Source organism: Lygodium microphyllum, chromosome 8 (genome assembly GCF_053477565.2).
Source record: "Lygodium microphyllum isolate KBCC chromosome 8, Lygodium_microphyllum_v1.1.10, whole genome shotgun sequence".
NCBI classification, from domain to species: Eukaryota; Viridiplantae; Streptophyta; class Polypodiopsida; order Schizaeales; family Lygodiaceae; genus Lygodium; species Lygodium microphyllum.
In genome coordinates this window covers 23,468,617-23,488,697 of record NC_141142.1, presented here as the reverse complement: position 1 = coordinate 23,488,697, position 20,081 = coordinate 23,468,617, and the positions used below count along the sequence as shown (strand labels likewise).

The window sequence follows — 20,081 nt, the reverse complement described above, 5'->3', positions numbered from 1 at the left end:
CATGGTAGGGGTTAGTGATGACAAGTTGCCATGGGGAATAAAGGAATGTTTTCTTGGAAGATGATATTAGGTTGATTGCCTTGATTGTTCTTGATTCTTAATTGGATTAGTTAAGGAAGAATATTTTGCACGGGTGGATCATCTCCAAGGTCACGTCACATTTCAACCCAAGAAGGGCACTCCTCGATTCACGAGCCAAAGGTCGAGTGGTGAAAAGGCCAACCACGGAAGTTATGTCTCGCTCCTAGGTTGCTTGGGGTCAGGTGGAGCTCTAGACACCCCTTGCCTAGTCCGAAACGGAGTTGAAGACTATCATGAGCCCAACTCCTGTGGCATTGCAAGATCCTATTCTAAATAATGGATGGAAATTATGGTGCCATGTGATTTCGACCATGTACTTATGTTGGACAGAAGGGATACATAATTTCTCATGTATGGGAAGGAGACAAAGATTAATGTGAAGTTAGATTAAGGAATTTGTTTGAACTTTTTTGTCAAAGGATTGCTTGCTTTGTATTTGTGTCTGTGCCATAAATTACGTGAACGAACCCTGTTCCCTAAAAGGATTAATTAATGAAGCTAATTTTTAAGTGTCACACATAAATGTGATAGGATCTAGTTAGTTAACTAAAGAACTCCCATTGAGGAAAGCGGGTGGGCGGAACCCCCGATGGGTGTGTCCTATGGTAGGGTGGTCCTAGAAAACTGGGAGGCTTCTGACAAGGTTTAACCGTCATGACCCTTAAGTATTGTTAGGTTAGAACTTGATTCATGTTGTTTTAGGGGACCGGAATGGGACTATGCCCTATAGGCAAAGAGTTTGAGCCATGCATCTCTCTCGTTTCCCATTCTCTTTAGACGAAGTGCAGCATGGATGTACTTCGGCTTAGGTATCTTTACATAAAGTAGGATGTTTAGGATCCGATGCTAGAATGGCATCAAGAGACCTTGACCAATAGGAACCTAGAATTCAGGTCAATCCCAGTGCAACGTTCGTTGCAAGGAAAACTCAAGAAACCCTAAGCGACAAACCTCGGAGTATTTCATGGGAGGGCCGGGCAGCGACTCTTAGATTTGTTTCTCGATTGGCCGCTAAAGCGTGCTTAGACAGCCGATTGCGGGCACGTTATGGTTGGTATTAGAGCAAAACTTCGTAATGTTACGTAACTTATTAATGTACGGTTTGTAGACATATTAAATTACACCCATCCCTTTCAACACCGATAGCTGACGAAGGGAGGGGGAGACAACATGACGATGATGTTGTTGAAGGGATGGATGATGACATCGAGGAAGGAGGAGTCAAAGAAGATCGCGATGACGATCAGGGTGAAGGGGAGTGTCTTAATCAATGCATTTGATTATAAATTATAAATATAATTTCTTTTCATTTGTCCTTTTTTATCATATTAAAATAATACTGGAGCTCTCTCTAGCATTAAAGGCCCACCACATTCTGTGCATCCAACTCATCATCACATGCATTGAATAGTTGATTATTGATACACACTTGAATTCCCCATCATCATAGGAGGGTAGAAACTCAACTCTTTGACACATTAGCTCATTGTCACGCGAACCCTTTGGCACACAAACTCATCGGCGCATGAATTTCTCAACACACCAACCTATCAGCACATAAATCTCATTCACGCATGAACTTATCATCACATGAAACTTGTCATTCCTTTGACATTCAGCTCTTCGTCACATAAACTTGTTGACACAAAAATTTCTCAATACATCAACTCTTCATCACATAAACCTCTCAACACATCAACTCATCATCACATGAACCCTTCACTAATCAACTCTTTGTCACATAGACTTGCTAGCACATAAATCCTACATAACATACACCCCTCATCGCATAAACCCATCGACATATAAACTTTTTGCCACATGAACTCTTCATCACATAGATAGTTTGGCACATGGATTGCTCATCATTTAGTAACTATCCATCACATAAGCAATTGGTCATCACATAAGTAGCTCATCACATGCCCTCAAACCTCTCATCACATGCTTTATTTTTCAACTCTTTGTCACATGATCTAAATTGATCATCAACTAAAGCACTAAATTGTGTGATCTTCCACACAACTCTCAAATCACAATAGAATCTAGCATATGCCACACTTCAACACATGGAGCCTTATGTCTACCATATAGTCACTTCCTCACATAGGTTTTGATGTTGCAACAATACCTTCTAACTTAACATTAGGCTCCCATCACATCAACCACATAACACCTAACTATCACAACACAATGCAGCATACCTTAATGATACCACTCATAATTGGCCAACTTACATATACTAAAGTACCAAATTCCCAATCCTTCTAAGTTAGGGATAATGGCTAAGGACCCAAAGAAATTATGAGAGGTGTAATATGAAGTCCTCTCTATCGATCTTTGTGGTATCTTAGTTATCAATACTGTGAGTTTGTTGATTCTTGACCTTCAAGACCCCCTATATTTTTACTTGAAATAATGAGTGCATCAACTTTTCTAGGAATCATGTACGTCGAGGGAGGGACTCATCTTGCTCTTGAGAGGAGCGCACTTGAAGCATCCATAAGTTAGGGACCACAAGGGGCTGGTATCACAGGGGATTCACTAGTAGTAATATGGAGACGTCACCTAAGTGTAAGAAATATATGAAAATGCCCCTTATCTACCCCCTATTTATGGGACTTTACCTTATAAAATGTACCTTCCTTCCCTTAAATAACCCCCCTCCCTTACACTCACGTGGTACCATACGGTAAACCCTAGTGGACCCCCCGGGTTTGTTATCAATTTGCTTGGAACTCCTAGAAGAGCACTACATTGCACATTGGGTATGCACACTTTCTTATTATGATAGACCAAATTGCATGTAGTGAAGTGTTAGGTCAAGCATCCTCATTGGGTTGTTGGTTTTCTTGTTCCTTACCCTTGGAAGTCAGTCAAATTCCATTGACTTGTGTGGACATCACAAAATGCTCTTCACAATTTCTGCACATATTGTGAGAAAAAGACTAATTGAGCCTAAAAAAATATCATAGTATCTTGAGTCTAAGGAGTAAGATTTGAACACATAGAACTCATACAAAAGGCCAAGGAAGTCATAGTCTCAAAAAATTGCAAGTAATGCTCCTAGGAGGAATTTAGACACTACTCTCAAGTCCCACTCAAATCCTTAGGCTACTCTAAGTGAATCATTCACCAATAGAAGAACCAACTACATTGAAGAATAAAGCACTACCTTCACAAAAATCTCACCACAATCTTATAAGGTTGTGAAGAAAATCGCATCACAATTGAACCTTGAAGCTTTATCCAAGATTTTGTACCTAATGATCTACAAAGCATCTAAGTCTTATCTTCTTTTATTTTGCATCCAATTGAGTACAATTTGAGCACCCTTAATTATTGACACCCTCCAAAACCATCCATAAACTTAATTGGTAGTTTCAAGGCCACCAAGTCAATTGCGTAAGGAAACTTTGCATTCACTATCTCTTCTAACACTCAAGGACTTGAATAGAGGCCTTAATTGTGCATTTGAAGTTCACAACAACACAAGGACACAAACCTTGAGCAATGAAAGTGACAACAAAGTTGCAAGGACCATCTTACATGCCCAATTAACAAAATAAGGATGGCCACTTGCACACATCGGTGCTACCTAACAGACATTTCCTAAGCCCACCCACCTTACCTTAGGACATTCCCAATGACAACTAGGGTTAATTAACTTCTTGACCTAGTAGGCACATAGGCACCTCACAAATCTATAGCACATCACTTGCATTAGGCGTACTCTTAATGCATATTGCAATAGCCTAAACATTCCTCTCATAAAAGAAATTCTAGGATATCATCTTAACACTTTTGCACATTAGGTCCCCTTTGCTGAGATTCAATTCTTTTCAACACTTATAATGGCAATATGATTTTCAATCCATAACCATCAAGATTTGAGGATTACAATTAAGGTAAAGTTTTTAAAACATTGATCCCAAAAAATGGCTAAGGAAATTGGTTTTAGGGAAAAAAAATTGCATAAGATAGAATTACACACATACTTGCATGCTAGGCACACTACAATTAAGAGTTGCACAATCACCTTTTGCTATCATGACATAGATTATAGGAACCATGGCATTGGGGAGAGAGAGATGTTGCATAGATCATTGTCTTGTGAAAATTGAAAAACATATTAAAATTTTAAGATTTCTCACTTGATGATTTAATAATCAGTATTTATTTTAGAATCAAAAAGCCTCATTAAGCACAAACACACACTTGAGTAGTATTGATCATGTTAAGCACATTGTTTAGAAAAGATGAAAGCTTGCTTGAGCACAAGGCATTGCTAGGGTTTTCAGGATACTGAAGAAACCCCCTACAACTAGGGAAGGCAAAACTAAGGAAGTTGCTAGCAGCGAAAGGAACCCGCTCATAAGACCAAAACCAAAACCACCAAAAATAAAACTTAGAAACTTCTAAGGAACAATGAGCTAAACAATAGATAGAACAATTTAATCTTAGGCAAAGAAAAACATTTGCAATGTCATAGTAAAGGTTAATGGCCTATAGTCGAGTGGGAAGCCCTTGTATATGTATACATTGTAAACTCATATATAAGTGAAGATAACAAAGAATAAGGACACAACTCAATTTGTACCCATATAACTCTCTTGTGTTATTCTCTCTCTAGAGCCCCTTACACTCCATAGCTTCTACCTCGCATCCTAGCATTGCTTCCCCCTCAACTGGTATCAAAGTGGCATTTGGTTTTCATGAGAGACCATGCTTGGAGTGAGGACTACGAGTGCAGCTTTGTTGCAAAGATTGAAGATTTGAGCTTCTCCTTCAACAGTGACGCTTGCTGCATACACATTGATAGAGGTACTATTCTCATCATCAAGATCTAAATTTGAGTCAAACACATGCTTTAGCCATTGAGGCTCGATTTAGGATTTCAGCACCCCAAGTTCCTTGCATTTGGGCAGCCATTAGTGGCTAGAATTGATGCAAAATAGCTTGGCTTTGGATACGTGGAAAGATGTATTGGATGCTAAGAGAGATCAAGGAACATTGAAGATTTCGAAGAGATGATGAATCAACATTCTCTTCCATTTTCTTTCTCTTAAATGTATGGTACAGCAAAGGGAAAAGTGAGAATACTCAAGTATTTTATTTGGAAACATTCTATCCATTTTAAGTGGACACAAAGCATACCGCAAAAGTCATGGACAGGTATGGCAACTTGATAGCACTTTGCTATTTTGGCCATAACTTTTTTATTCAATATCAGATTGATGTATTTTATTGTTGAAAATGAAGAGTGTGTCAAGAACTGAAAATTTGAGTGATCACAAGTTAATTTTGTAAAATTTTCAATTCCCTATTTTACACAAAACATAATAGTTTAGGTTTGGACAACTCATACTCGGAGATTCTTAGATTACTCCAAGCTTGGGATTACACATAGATTTCGATAGGTTTGTGGACTTGAAGGATTTATCATGCTAGTTTATACTCATTTTGCAAAGATTATGCATGCTAAATTCGATTATGAACAAGTTTCCATGTACTTAGTCTGAAATGGCTATTTTATGCTTTAAAGATAGTTGCAATACTTGGGACAACTTGGTAAAAAATTCATGTGTCTTTGGGAGTGCTAAAATATGTGTTTTACATTAATTTCATGTTGGTTTGACATGTGAATACCCATTTCTTAGCTTTGCAACATAGTACATTTGTAATCTGTTGGTCTATTTTAAGCTTGTAATCGGGTATATCTTGGTGTGCATATATATATATATATATATATATATATATATATATATATATATATATATATATATATATATATATATATATATATATATATATATATATATATATATATATATAGCTCTTGCAATTGGGTATATATTATTATTTTTAGTGTGCATACATACTTTTGCCATTTTGACTTCTTGATTGAGTTAAGAGAATGCATTATTCAATATTGAAAAGCTTGATAGTATAAACTTTCCATATTAGAAAGAGCAAATATAAAATGTACTGCTCCAAAAGAAGCAACTAAAGCTGATCCAATGCAATGGGATTAAGTTTGATATAGATGAAGCTATATGGAAAGATTTGGATGGCTAGAATGCTCCACTATTATGTTGACATTCTCCAAGTCTATGTATTTTACTATGAAAGACATGGCAAGTACATATGGTGTATGGAAAAAGCTTGGTGACTTGTATGAAAATGAAAGTGATGCCTCACAAGTTTATTAGTTGAAAAAACTTGTTGATCTCCACATGGAGGAGAGATGGCTTTGATGTCTAATCACCTTAACAATTTTAACATGATCTCTATATAGAGGTGGTGGCTTTGATGTCTAATCACCTTAATGGTTTTAACAAGATCTTTCTTTGGTTCCTAGAGAGGATATGGAGTTGGTTCAAATGGATGTAAAGACCGTTTCCTTACATGGGGACTTGTATGAGGGTATTTACATATGGTAGCCTAAGGGGTTTGTTCTGGAAGGTAAGGAGCAATTGGTATGTGAGATATATAAGAGCCTATATGGTAGCCTGAGGGGTTTGTTCTGGAAGGTAAGGAGCAATTGGTATGTGAGATATATAAGAGCCTATACGGTCTGAAATAGAACCCTAGGGAATAGTGTCATAAGTTCTATGCCTCCATGTAGTCTCAAGGATATACTAGGAGTGAGACCGATTACAACCTATACACTAGGAAGGCTAGGGATGATAGCCTTATGGTCTTGATTCTTTATGTGGATGACATGTTAATTGTTGGGAAGTTAGTCACGGATGTGGACACCTTAAAGAAAATGGTGCATGAAACCTTTGACATGATTCAGAAGGACATGAAAATTTTTGCTTGCATTCTTGATATGTGCACTATGCAAGATCAAGCCAAAAAGATACTCTATTTGTCTCAAAAGGGATACATTGGGAAGATATTGGAGCATTTAAATATGGAGAGGAAAAGGCTATCAATATTCCATTGCCTCCATATTTGAAACTTAACCAAGAGGATGGCGCCAAGTGAGCAAAAGGCTGAAGTGGCCAAAGTTCCTTATGTATCCATAATTGGTAGCTTGACGTATACCATGGTTGCTACATATCCATAAATTGCCTATATAGTGAGAGTTGTTAGCCCGTATTCGGCAAACCCTAGCAAGAATCATTGAGAGGCAATAAAGAGTATCATGAGATACTTGAATAGAACTAGATCTATATGCATATGCTTTTGAAGGAAGGATGCATCTATTCTTAGATATGTAGATATTGTTTTTGCAAGGAGTGTAAACTCTAGGAGGTCTACTATAGGTTTTGTCTTTACTTTCACAAGTGGTGCAATCAGTTGGGACTCAATTGTAGGCATGGCTTTATCTACATTGAAGCAAAGTACTTTCTAGCCATTGAGCCACCCTTTTTGGGCATAAGAGGGGTTGTTAAGCTATCTAAAATTTCTTAGAAGACATGGTTCATAAAATATCTACACTTTCCCTTTTACCTTCACCGTCATCACTACCAACTTCCCTCTACCTTCATCATCTCTCCTTAAGGCTATTGTCTACCATCTGGAGGTATTACCCTACCCTATTAGCTATCATCAATTATTGTAGCCTACTACCTAGCTAGTCAATGATGTTGCCTTGCCTAATAATTATTTCGCTCTACAATTAGTTGCCACTTGCACCATGGAGACCACAAACCACAATGGTTTTCAACCCCTACATTCAACATCTTTAAGCCTAGTTTTGCTAATTAGAAAGTTATATTGCCTAAATATTCAATCCTTGCTCATACCACCATCTTTAGCTCCATGTATGAGGACAAAGGCATTTATGAATCTCACATTTACCCTACATGTCTCAGTTTCCACATCAAATGGTGGTCGAGTGTGACCAAATAGCTAGAGACAAACCCTAGAGGGGGTTGGCAAGTTGCCAATCTTGCTATATGCATGTGTAGAGTACACTAGATTCTTATTTGGAGGGCCTATCATAGCATGTCTTTTTCCACTAGACTTCTTGGGGGTTGTCGTGAAGGGAGGAGCGCCCCCTCTCAACAAAAGCCTAGAGAAGATAGCCCCCCCTTTCCCTAGTCCCAAGGGCCATTACACTAAATACCATGTGGGATTCATGGACCTACCATGGTTTCATGGACCTACCAAATATATGTTTGGTGGTCGATTTTGGTTTCATGCTTAAAAAAGCATGCATGAAACACTCTATTTACCATATCTATTTGTGCCTATTTTACAAACATTAACCATGTTTTTTTGTACACATAGCCTTTTCTCTCTCCATTTCATGAGTGCTTTTGAAGCTTCCTAATAGAAGCACGCAACTCAAAGGCATAAGCTATATCTTGTAACCATCAGAATCAATCAAATATTTTGATTCTCCATACTCTCTTTCTATCACTTTCTTATAAATTTCCTCTACTTTGTTGCATGTACTTTCTTACATAGTATCAAAAAATAGGCTTTGGGCAAGTAGACTCATGCAAGACTGATGAGAGTTGAAGAGATGGTACAATCTCAACCACCTACAAATCTAACTTCAAGTTCTTGACTTCTTGCAAGGGAGAGTATAAAAAGGCTTGACAACACGAACTATACATGTGGAGATTTAAGATCAAGGCCATTATAAGTGGTTGTGGGTTGTGGGATATGATAGAAGGTCAAGATGTGAAGCCCATTCCATGTACAAATCCCAATAATCCACATGACAAGATAATTCAGCCAAACTCAAACGATATGAAATGATGACATGGGGCAGAAGGGATGCAGATGCCCTATATCAAATTGTGATCAACATCAAAGATTCAATCTTAAAATTGATATAATGCATTGATACTATTGCAAGAACATGGGTGATTCTCAAAGCTTAGTATGAAACAACAAAATAAGACAAGGCAATAGAATCTTGAAAATCAACTAGCACTTGAGAAGATGTGTTAAGATTGAAGCTATTAAAAAGTGCCTCACTCAAGTCAAGGATCTGAGAGACCTAATGGAAGTTATTGAAATATCAATTCCAAGTCAAGATCTAGAACCAAGATATCTTTCGATGCTACCTTCAAAAGTTGAAAATGAGACAAGGAAGCATAAACTTGAAAATCAACTAGCACTTGAGAAGATATCTAAGACAACATATTAAAAACTTCACCGTTTGGGTCAAGGATTTGAGAGACCAAATGGTAGTGTATATCAATTCCAAGTGAAGATCTTGTACAGAGATATCTCTTGAAATTTTGATAGACTAGTTACTTCATTAAATGCGCAAGTGAGAGTCCCTCCTCTTAACTTGGAGGATTTTTGTTCAATCCTGCAAGAGGAAGAACTATGACAAAAGGTGGCAAATACAATGAAAGGTAGATGATGATGATGATATGCTTCTACTGCAAGAAGACTAGACACATTCAGAGGGAATCTAGGAAGAAAGAAAGATATGGATGAGAAGAATGGCATGCAAATTCACTAGACCAACAAAGAAAGAGACTAGCAACAATGCTCACATAGAGCTTGAATTATGGATTGTTATTGGAGATATTTGTGCAAAAGTTATTCACTCTTCAAAAGAAAATGATCATCGGATCATTAATAGTGGTCTCACACAACACATGACCAATCATCACTCACTAGGACCAATATTCCTTACTATGTCAAGTGGGAGATGACATTGTAATGATGCAAATGATGCCCTAGTAGTAGTCTCAACTACATTCCTTTTTATCAAGTGATGGAGTTACTAAAAAGCTATCAGATTTACTTTATGTACCAAGTATAAAGAGAAGCTTACTTTTTTCTCTCTGCAAATACAAAGAAAGGTAAAGGTAAGGACTCTGGCAAACACTCCTCATCTTCAACAAAAGAGGACGTTGATGATGATTGTTTTGGCCTTCGAACACACCATAACAGTCACGAAACATCATTGTTCTTGAATACACAACAGTACTGAAAAGAAACTCCTTGAATAGATTTCTAGCCTTCATCTCCACATAATATTCAAGAAATACATTCAAATGCAGAGCAAACATCATGCTCAGTAACATAAAATTACTGATCGTTGAACATAACACTGTTTTCGTTCACCATAATCATCATTGATTGAATAACATGAAAGAGAATAACATTAACATTCAAGACACGATAAGAAAATGATAGGATCAAACATCAGCAGTCATTTTTGAGCACTGCCCACAGTCATATTCCATTCATGATCAGAAAACTAACTCCTCAAATACAACTGCCTGACGTTTTGGACTTGCGCCTTGACTTTTAGGTGACACATCGTATGAAGTATAAAGACTGCTTTACATATGCTAACCCAAAAGACTACATGCATACTAATACTAATGTATGAAATAGTACTAAATAAACGGTAGAATCCGAGCCCTAACAATGATAAAGTGATTCTACTACAAGAAGACTAGACACATTTAGAGTGAATGTACGAAGCAACTTGTAGATGAGAAGAATGGCACACAAATTCACTACATCGCCAAGAAAGAATTTAGCAATAGCACTCAAATAGAGCTTGAACTATGGGTTATTATTGAAGACATATTGCCAAAAATCATTCACTCTTCAAAGTAGATGATCATTAGATAATTGATAGTAGTGCCACATGGTACATGACCAATCAAAAAAGATTAGCATTCATTGCTACGTCCAATAGTGGATAATGATGTAAAATGCCCATGAATAAGCTCAAATGGTATTTTCTTTTCTGCAAGTGCTAGAGTTACTAAATAGTTATTTGATGTCCTTTATGTGGCAAATATAAAGAGAGGCTTCTTGTTGCCACAATCACTCATTGTGACATGAAGGTCCATTTTGATACAAATGGTATAGAAACCACAAAAGATGGTGTAATTGTCAACAAGGCATATCAAAGTAAAAACTTGTATCAATTCACAACTTACACTACAAAAGCTCAAATCAAAACAAGCAATCTTTGCCATAAGAGGTTTGTTCATCTGACCATTCCAATTTTAAAAGACATGTTTTTACATTTGAATCAATTTTGCAGATTTACCTCAAATAATAGATTTATTAGATGCATGTAATGCTTGCAAGATGGCCAAGCAGCATCAATAGCTCTTTCCACAATAAGTAAGCAAAGTGCAAGCTCCTCTCAAGCTCATGCATATAAATATTTTGTAAGTAGATGAACACAGCATCTCTAGGTGGTTCCTCTTCATCATGATGGTAATCAACAACTACAATAGGAGGACACTGGTATATTTTTTGAAGACTAAAGATGTAGCCTTTGCATAAATTCAAACAATGATATGCTTTGGTAGTAAAAGAATCTAACATGAAGATGAAGAAACTCAAATCAAATAGAGGGGGTTAGGTCACTTCAAATGTATATTGCAAGGATCATGGGACTAAGCATCAACTTGTTGTGGCATATACATCTCCACAAAAAGACATAGCAAAGTCCAAAAATCATGTCAGTGGAGATGGAAAGGAACATGCTAAAAGAGGAGAATTTTGGAGATATTTTTTGGGGTAAAGCTAAAAACACAATATGTCCAAGTCATAGCTATACCAATGATGTGAAAGGGATGACTCCTCTACAAGCCATTAATAGTAAGAAACCTTCATGTGCTCATTTTAGAATATTTGGAAGTGAATGTTTTGTGCATGTGACAGATGCCTCAAGAACCAAGTGGGAGGCAAAGGGCCAAAAATGTATTTTCATCGAGTGTAGTGAAGAGTTAAAAGGGTTACTAGCTCTTCACCCCTGCTAAAAGGAAGGTCATCATGCATCGCAATGGGTGTTTGTTGGGAAACGATATCAAGTGGAGGAGGAGGCCCTTCTTTAGATATCCAAGAAATCTCTACGCATCAATCTCAACCATTAAACACAGGTCAACCCACATATATACAACCTTTGCTCTCTCCTATTTGCTCAATGCTATCTATCGAAGTTTCCTAACAGAACCACATGGTTGGGAGATGTAAGCTACCTATTGTAATCATCTGCAATAATCAAAGTTTTGATTCTCCATAACCTTTATTCGTCACTTACTTAGAAACTTCATGTACTCTACTGTGTGCTCTTTTCTTACAATTGTGGAATTTAACTATTGTGTGCTTTGCGTATATGGCCTTCATCAACTATGGGCTGCTACATTCTAGTGTTATCATCAATTTTCTCAAATTTGCAGCCATAGAGAGGGGTGGCAAGGAGGTGAAGTGGTTCTATTGTGGCAAGAAGGGGCATCTTCAAAAGGATTCCAAGAAGCTAATGCCTTTTGAGAAGAAGGGAAGAAGGGCAAGGGCAACCCAAAAACTTCACCATCCTCAAAATCTGACTATGGTTTTGGTCATGCAACCAAGATTGTGGTGAGCTTGGAATTCATTTTCGAGCTCTAATGATGGCATCCCTGAAGTTCTTGGACCAAAGAGGGACTTTGAGAGAGTGTGGTGGGGTTTGCTGGCCTCACCAATTTGTTGATGTGTTGGACATTGAGAGAGGCTTATCACATGCATTGGATTAGCCGAAGAGCTCATAATCGTAGCAATCCGAGGAGAATGGTTAGTGCCTTCAAGCTTGTCATTAATAGAAGAACATGGAGATGCCAAAGAGAGTGGGTGAAGATAGGAGTGAGAGAGAGATGCAACGAGAGTGAATGAAAAGGCAAAAACACTTAAGTGCAAGGATGCAAGTCAGCAAAAAACACAAAATTTACCAGCCATTAGATAATATCGCCCACAAACACAAGATGTGCGAGTCTTCAGGTCAGCAGGCAACAGCAAGGCAGCCCAAAACGATGCAGTCCCAGCCCTCCACGACCAGTTGGCAGCCTGAAACACAAGGTTTCAAAGCTTTGCATACAGGGAAGCATGCCACCCAGCACCCAAAGTTGGTCACCCAGCAGTAGAGTACGTCGCCCAGGCGAAAGGAAAGCTTGAGCAGAAGAAAAAACCAAAGGCTTAGACCTAAAATTTCTCACCTTGCACAAAGCCACCAAACAAGCGCTAGTCGTTCCATGCCATGTGCGAAGGCACAAATGATTGGAAGCATGAATGCTGACCCAAAAAGACGACATGAACACAAGAAACTCCACATGAATGAGCAATGGAATCCATAAACTGAAGCACGAGATGTGCAGTACAATACAAGCAGGAGACTAGCACAATGATATGACCAGCAAAAGTGCCTCCGGTCTCCTTGTCTCCAAGGATGCAAGATGATGCCATACAACCACCAAGACTGAAGTGGAGCATATATTGAAGCGTTGGGAGAGACCAGGACAACTAAGAAACCCTAACATGGGCCTCCCAACTGCCTCTCTCTGGTGCCCAATTGACAGCTAAAACACTGTGACTAAAGCCCATGATACATACCAAACCACCAACACCTCAAGCTCGCTCAGTTGTATCACTTCCTCTTAAGAGTTCATTCACTCTTATAGCATTCATTTTTCATTCTTCTTCAAATGTGTTCTTGTCCAAGTTCACTTTGTTTCAATCATGTTCGTACACTCTGTGTTTTCCCTTTAAACCCTAGTGTGCCCTCACAACATTCACCTATACCAATGAGACTTCACTTCATAATATGGTTTTCCTTCACAGGACTTAGAACCAAGCAACAACCATACACTATTTATCCTCCTAACCTCATTTTTGACGAATCCCATTGTACGCCAATCTTGGGGAAGGCCAAATTTAATATGTACAAAGTCGGTTCTCCTGAAAACTACAAAGTGTGGGGGGGCATACAGCAGCATCATAATACATATGGTGTGAAGTAAATTATACAATCTGCAAGTTTGTGAGGCCAGCTTGAAGAATAGATCTGGTGCAGAGTTTGAAGACATACAGCATACAAGACAGTCTACTACAAGGACTCGCATCACAACCCTTGGAAAAAGAAAAGGATTGGGACAGCTACAAGACAAAGAATGGCCAAGCTCGCCAAGAATGTGCCTTCTTGAAAGGATCCTTTCAACCCCCCTGCTCTGGAGAAATGCTGATATAAAAGGTAGATGGCCACCCCAACACAGACTAAAGTACCAGCAGCTGTCCCTCTGCATGAGAACAAAACCAATTGCCTGTTCAGTCAAGCCCCATAAATTTTGCTGCTCAAATACCTTAGATGTGATGTATCTTATGTGCACATCAACTGTACTAACATGGCATTGACGACAGACACTACTTGGACATGTTCTATCTTGTCTGCATTTTTAATAGTACTGTTAATATTGTTAATAGTACTTGGACATGTTCTATCTTGTCTGCATTTTTAATAGTACTGTTAATATTGTTAGTTTACCTCTAAAATATGATTAGGTCCGAAGATACTAAACTACTCCACACCAAAACCTGCTGGACTGGTTACGGAACTGCTCATAGTAAAACCTAACCTACTTTAATAAGTTGAACCTGCATTGATCTCTCAGTGTTACAACAAGAAGTTAAACTAATCAGGATTAATCTTCAACCTTACACAGTTACCAAGACTTATCTAGCACAATTCTAGACCATTAAATATGTTTAAGATTTGTTGAAAGCCTAATCCTATTGACATATTCCGGATCATGAAATACTTAATGATTGATAGGCCTGGTGAGCTGATGACCTAAAGATTCAAGGAGCCTGATTCCATTTGCCTGAGAGGGTAGATTAGCAGTCATCCATCAAAACATACCCTTTTCATTTCAGGCCCCTTATCTTATAGAGCATTCCTACATTAGAAGAGACCATGCTTTCTCAAATGTCTACACTCTCTTGAGCAACTCTCCCATCTCAGAGTCTTGGCTACAACAGCTAGGGTTTGATATGCATTGGCCTGTCCTCAGAAAGTTCATTGAAGACCCTGACCTCTAAGCAAAAACTTCACTCGCCTATGAATCTCAACCCATTTACTTGTTGAACAAGCCCTGTCCCATCTGAGACAGATGTTTATACACATCTGTATGAACCTCAGAGTCCTAAATAAATCTTCTGTTACACATAAACACCTTCTGTTACACATGAACCTCAGAACTGGAATATACATAAACACCAGCATGTTCAAAACATGATGGAAATGCCGGGATGTAAGTTTCTGGCAGGCCTCTTAGTCAATTGTACATGTAAGTTTCTGGCAGGCCTCTTAGTCAATTGTACCCTGGACATGGTGGAGAGCTACCTTTCATTCCATACAAATCGACTCCTAAATAAATCTTACAGGTATTCCAGTTGCAAATAGTTCTAGATAGCCAGCTCTCTCTATGCTTGGCCGAATTGCAGTGCAGCTGAGAGCACAAAAGCTCTGGCCAGTGTCTGCATTCCTCGAGCATCCTGCCAAAGGACATTTCTTACATCGGCAACAGGGTGCTACTTCACAAGCCACCATATGTTACAGCAGCACGAAAATGGTCTACTACCCGCATCAAGTTACTTTGTATTTGGCCTCATCAGATCTGCCGTGTCTACGCAGTTTGCGATCATTAACACATGCACAGAATCTGTACGTTTTGTGACTGTACTTTGTCTTCGTATACTAATTTTCAGGCATCTGTCACTATGTAGTCTCTGTACAAGACATTGTTGATTCATCACGAAGCTATGCAGGGGGACTTACATTTTTACCAGAAATTATAAGCCTTACATGCAACTAATTCCCAGAAAGTAGAGTTCACCTGAAATCCATAGCTTGGTAGGGAGCAGTTATGACAAGAAGCACAAATATCAAAGGAAGCTCCAGTTCCCCTGCCACAAGGATAGTTAACATCAAGTAAAAGAGGAAGGAGTTTACCACGTTGAGCCTGCACCATGTAATGCATCTCATTTGGCTTTCCAATGTGCTAAACAGAACATAAAAGAGAGTTCAGACTTGCAGAAAGAACCAATTTAGCCTTGCAAACTACCAGGAATATAGTAGAATAGCCGGACAAGAAGGGCGAGGAATGCTGCCCACAAGCCATATTCACCCCTGCAAATGATAAACTTCACATAAGTACATTTTTTGGAGAATTTTCATCACAACAATAGAAAACCATTCTAAATCTCTACACTCAAGTACCTGATCCAGCTAATAACATCACGTGGCGCCTGCAATGCCAATAAGGGCACCAGAAATGCCTTGTTGATTGCAGTGTTTTTCAGCACCATGAGCAACCTGCATCATTTTGACCCAAAATAATGGTGGTCCAGAGATATTATTGAATAGACACATAGAAAACTGATAAAATAATGACGGGGAGAGTAAAAAGCTAGAATTGAAACAAGAATGAAGACAATCAACCTATACACTTGTAGCCACAACAGGATAACATAGGCAGTCGGCAGTACGGAGTATAATTTAGATATTAATAGAATTAATGCATTGTTAATTGTGTGGGTTATGTTCATACTCTCAGTAACAGTGATAAGTTGAAAGCACAAGCTTACGCTGCTGCTCCGGTGAAAATCCATCTGAGTGTATCAGCAGAGAGCGCAACTGAGCAGCTGCTTGTACAAGCCCCGCCTTTACAACTCATTTCCCTTGTGATTGTAACATTGCTCCGAAGCTTCAAAAGATTGGCATCAGCAAAGAATGATGAGCAGAACCTGCAGGTACTCACAACCAGGCAATACACGTGTTACGACAAAAAACGAGTCACGAATCCCTTCATACTGCACCAAGGAAAAACGTTGAAGATAAACAGGCCAAAACCCTCCGCTCAGATCTATGTCCCAACAGCATCCTAGTTGCTTGATAATGCAGTTTATCTCAGGCTTTGCTCTATGAGCGGCATGAAGAATGAATAAAATTAAAGCCATGTGATTGGCCAAGATCACAAAGCAGAAGGGATGGAAGGTGCAGATTGATCGGCAAGCTCCTTGCCCTTGCGACATAAACCAAGCAACAGAAAAATAGTGGACAAAGAAGAATGCATCATCTGCACAAGATAACACCGATCAATTATAAGGTAATAATGACAGACACATTATTCAACTGGCATCATTGAAGATATGCAGGAGATGCAACTGGGAATACTGCAATCAAAAACCAGAGACATCAGGATCACCTCAAGTTGATCGGATTGGGTTGGCCAGGTGAAATTAAGCCAAGCTAGCATTCCAAGAAGAATAATTATGTTAAACAAGCCAATTACATAAATCCTGACTTTGAAAAAAAGAGGAGGATATAAGACCGCACCCGTAGAATTACAGTATAACATATAGAAAGGAGGGGAATTGCGAAGGATAGATACACTTTAATATCTCTGTATGAGTCATGCAGTGCCTCAAATTAAACAGTAAAATTGGAAGGAGACCACAAGAAGTCCGCAGGTGAACCAAACCATTTCCTGAATAGACAAGTACAAATTGTACCTACATTCCCTGCCTGAGTACTCACCTTATGGACTGAAGGGGTGCCTTGCTAGAAATTCTCAATCCTGGAATGCAGACAGGATTTCCTCCTGCCATTACAGAATGCTTGGTGTAACGTTCGGTTTGCCTCGATGAAAGTGGTGCAAAGGCAAGCGGTGCTTTGCAGATACCATGTGCAGAACGAGCCAAAAAGAGAGCCATACCCACAGAAACCTGCAAAGAGGCAAGCTGAAGAGCAGGTCTACTCTTTACGTCTCAAGAACCAAAATCCACAGGAAACCAAAGCAGACCAACCGCAGGAACAAATGCTGAGCTAACCAATTTGAAGCAAGACGAATGCTCAGCTACAATATACATCAAATTCAAGAAAAATAAGTTAGATCTGGCAGGCTTACTCTCTGAGTTTCAGGGGTACAGCAGGAAAACAGAGGCTGAGCTACCAAATCAGCTTCAAAAAGAATCAATTGAAGCAAAGTGAGTTTGATCTAGCAGGCTTACTCTCTCAGTTTCAGTACAACAGCAGGAAATCTAACGCTCAGCTAGCAAATGCATCGATCGAAGCCAACATCAGATCCAAAAAGAACCAATTCAAGCAAAGTAAGTTTGATCTATCTACCAAATCAGCTCCAGAAAGAATCACATTCAAGCAAGGTACGTTTGATCTAGCAGGCTTACTCTCTCAGCTTCAGGGCGACACCAGGAAAGCAAATGCTCAGCTAGCAATTCAGCTACAAAACAATATCAATTCAAGCAAAGGGAGTTTGGTCTAGCAGGATTACTCTCTCAGTGTCGGATTACTCTCTCAGTGTCAGGGCAACAGCAGGAAAGCAAATGCTCAACTAGCAAAGCATCCATGGAAGCAAAATTAAGCTACCAAAACCATCCCAAGAAGTTTTCCCGGAATTCCCGCTGTTATTCCAGCATTGTGAATTACGACAATATCATGAGCTTCTACGAGGGAGGGACTGCACATCTAGCTAGTTGTGATGGGGGCAGGGGACCCGCGGCAGCCCCAACCACACCTAGCTGGGTGTGCCGGTGCCTCCCTCGCAGAACCTCATGATGTTGAACACCACCCCAGCCCGGCAGCCCCTGCCCCCCACCCGCACCTAGCTAGCTATGTGGTGCCTCGCGAGCAGAAGCTTGTGACGTTGAACACTATAGGGAAAAACATGGGAAAACAGCCCCTTTTCCACATGGCAAAGCAAGTTGGGTCTAGTTACCAAATCAGCTCCAAACAGGATCAATTCAAGCAAGGTGAGTGTGATCTAGCAGGCTTAGTCTCTCGGTCTTATGGCAAGAGCAGGAAAAGTGCAAATGTTCAGCTAGCAAAGGCATCGATGGAAGCAGAATGAACCGATCAAAAACCATCCATTGAAGCAAAATGAGTTTGATCTGCACCTGGCGATTTGGAAGGCCTGTGTATTGAGAAGGAGCTCAAAAGGGGCGACTGCGTGGGAGTACACCTGGGACTGCACTGCTACAGAGGGGAGGACATGGTACGATACTTGTGTTGAGAGCTGATGAAGAGAGATGATGCTGACTCGAGCCGAAGGCCACTTGTCACGCTCTCACATGCCACCTGAATCTGAGCCCCAATCTCCTGTTTTGAGGCTGGCTTTACACACAGTGGATGTGCCTGCCCCATTTGCCCCCCTGGCGGCGCCCATTCGCATGCACATCCAATATGCCTCCAAGGCAACACTAGTTTTCGATTGAACCGCTACTCTTACGCGCAGGGGGTGGGCCACTTTATTGGATGTTAGGTGCCATATAGCAGCTTTATGGAGGGCCCTGTTGCATGGGACCTTTGTTCCAAAATCCCTCCTGGGGTGGTAAATGGTCCAATCTTATCAGTGGCATCTGAAGGGTCTATATCTACAATTGGGACCAATTGAGCCTATCAACAATTGGATGTTCTCACAAATTGGAACCAATTTAGCAGCAATAGAGGACCAACTGTTAGCGGATGTTACGTAACAGAGCAAGTGTATACTGCATTCTTTCTTCGATTTTTCCAATTTAATATATCAACTTGAGCATCATCACACAAGCCAAAGAGTGCATATATGAAAGTGTATCCCACAAAGTTGTCACTAAATTGGGATATGTTGTTTCCTATTATGGGGGGTGTCACTTAATTGGCCCTTCACCCTAGTGGCATCTCAATGCACATATCAAAAATGCACTCAACAAGATAAAGAAACATGCCCCACTAAAAGGTAAACATGAAGGTGAGAAGCAACTATGTGCCTATGACACAAATACGCCCCACCTAAAAGTCCCTCTCAAAAATGAGAACCTTCTATAGATTACTTGCACAAATAATTTGGGGATGCAATGGTTGGGTTGATGACATGGCAGTTGTACAACAACTATCTAGTAGCAAATGCATAGTTTGCAACAGTCCGCTAGGTTGATGGATGTTTGTAAACGCCCCGAACAATATAGTGTGATCAACAAGTATGATCTTCATGTGTTTTCAAGACTTGATATTTTGAGAAATGGAGATGACAAATACTTAAAGTTGAATACATCAAGAGTAGGGCCACCAATCTCTATAAATAATAAACTTCTTTGTCATGCCAACCTATAATGCCACACAAAAACATCCTCACTTTATGTATTGATGGAACTTGTATATCAATCTACAGAACTCCCAATATATAATGTATTGATTATTTCTTTGGAAATTTATGGAGGGTAAATTTACACTTGAATTG

The 20,081-nt window shown here is 39.5% G+C and overlaps 1 protein-coding gene across 7 annotated transcripts; it reads right to left on the bottom strand.

Moving 5' to 3' along the window:
- Positions 1-13,706: 13,706 nt before the first annotated feature.
- LOC148032061 (cold-regulated 413 inner membrane protein 1, chloroplastic-like) lies at positions 13,707-18,980 on the bottom strand. Of its 7 annotated transcripts, XM_087682688.1 has the most exons (8): positions 18,760-18,980; positions 17,653-17,702; positions 17,384-17,571; positions 16,432-16,590; positions 16,064-16,159; positions 15,909-15,973; positions 15,681-15,750; positions 13,707-14,084 (listed from the first exon to the last, which is right to left on the bottom strand). In XM_087682688.1, exons 3-8 carry the CDS (start codon positions 17,557-17,559, stop codon positions 13,910-13,912), a joined length of 741 nt encoding a protein of 246 aa, XP_087538814.1. In that variant the 5' UTR covers positions 17,560-17,571; positions 17,653-17,702; positions 18,760-18,980; the 3' UTR covers positions 13,707-13,909. The 7 variants fall into 7 exon arrangements, with proteins under 7 accessions (XP_087538814.1, XP_087538810.1, XP_087538809.1 ...); XM_087682684.1 differs by having other exon boundaries at positions 17,384-17,702; XM_087682683.1 differs by lacking the exon at positions 17,653-17,702.
- Between the last annotated feature and the right edge of the window lie 1,101 nt (positions 18,981-20,081).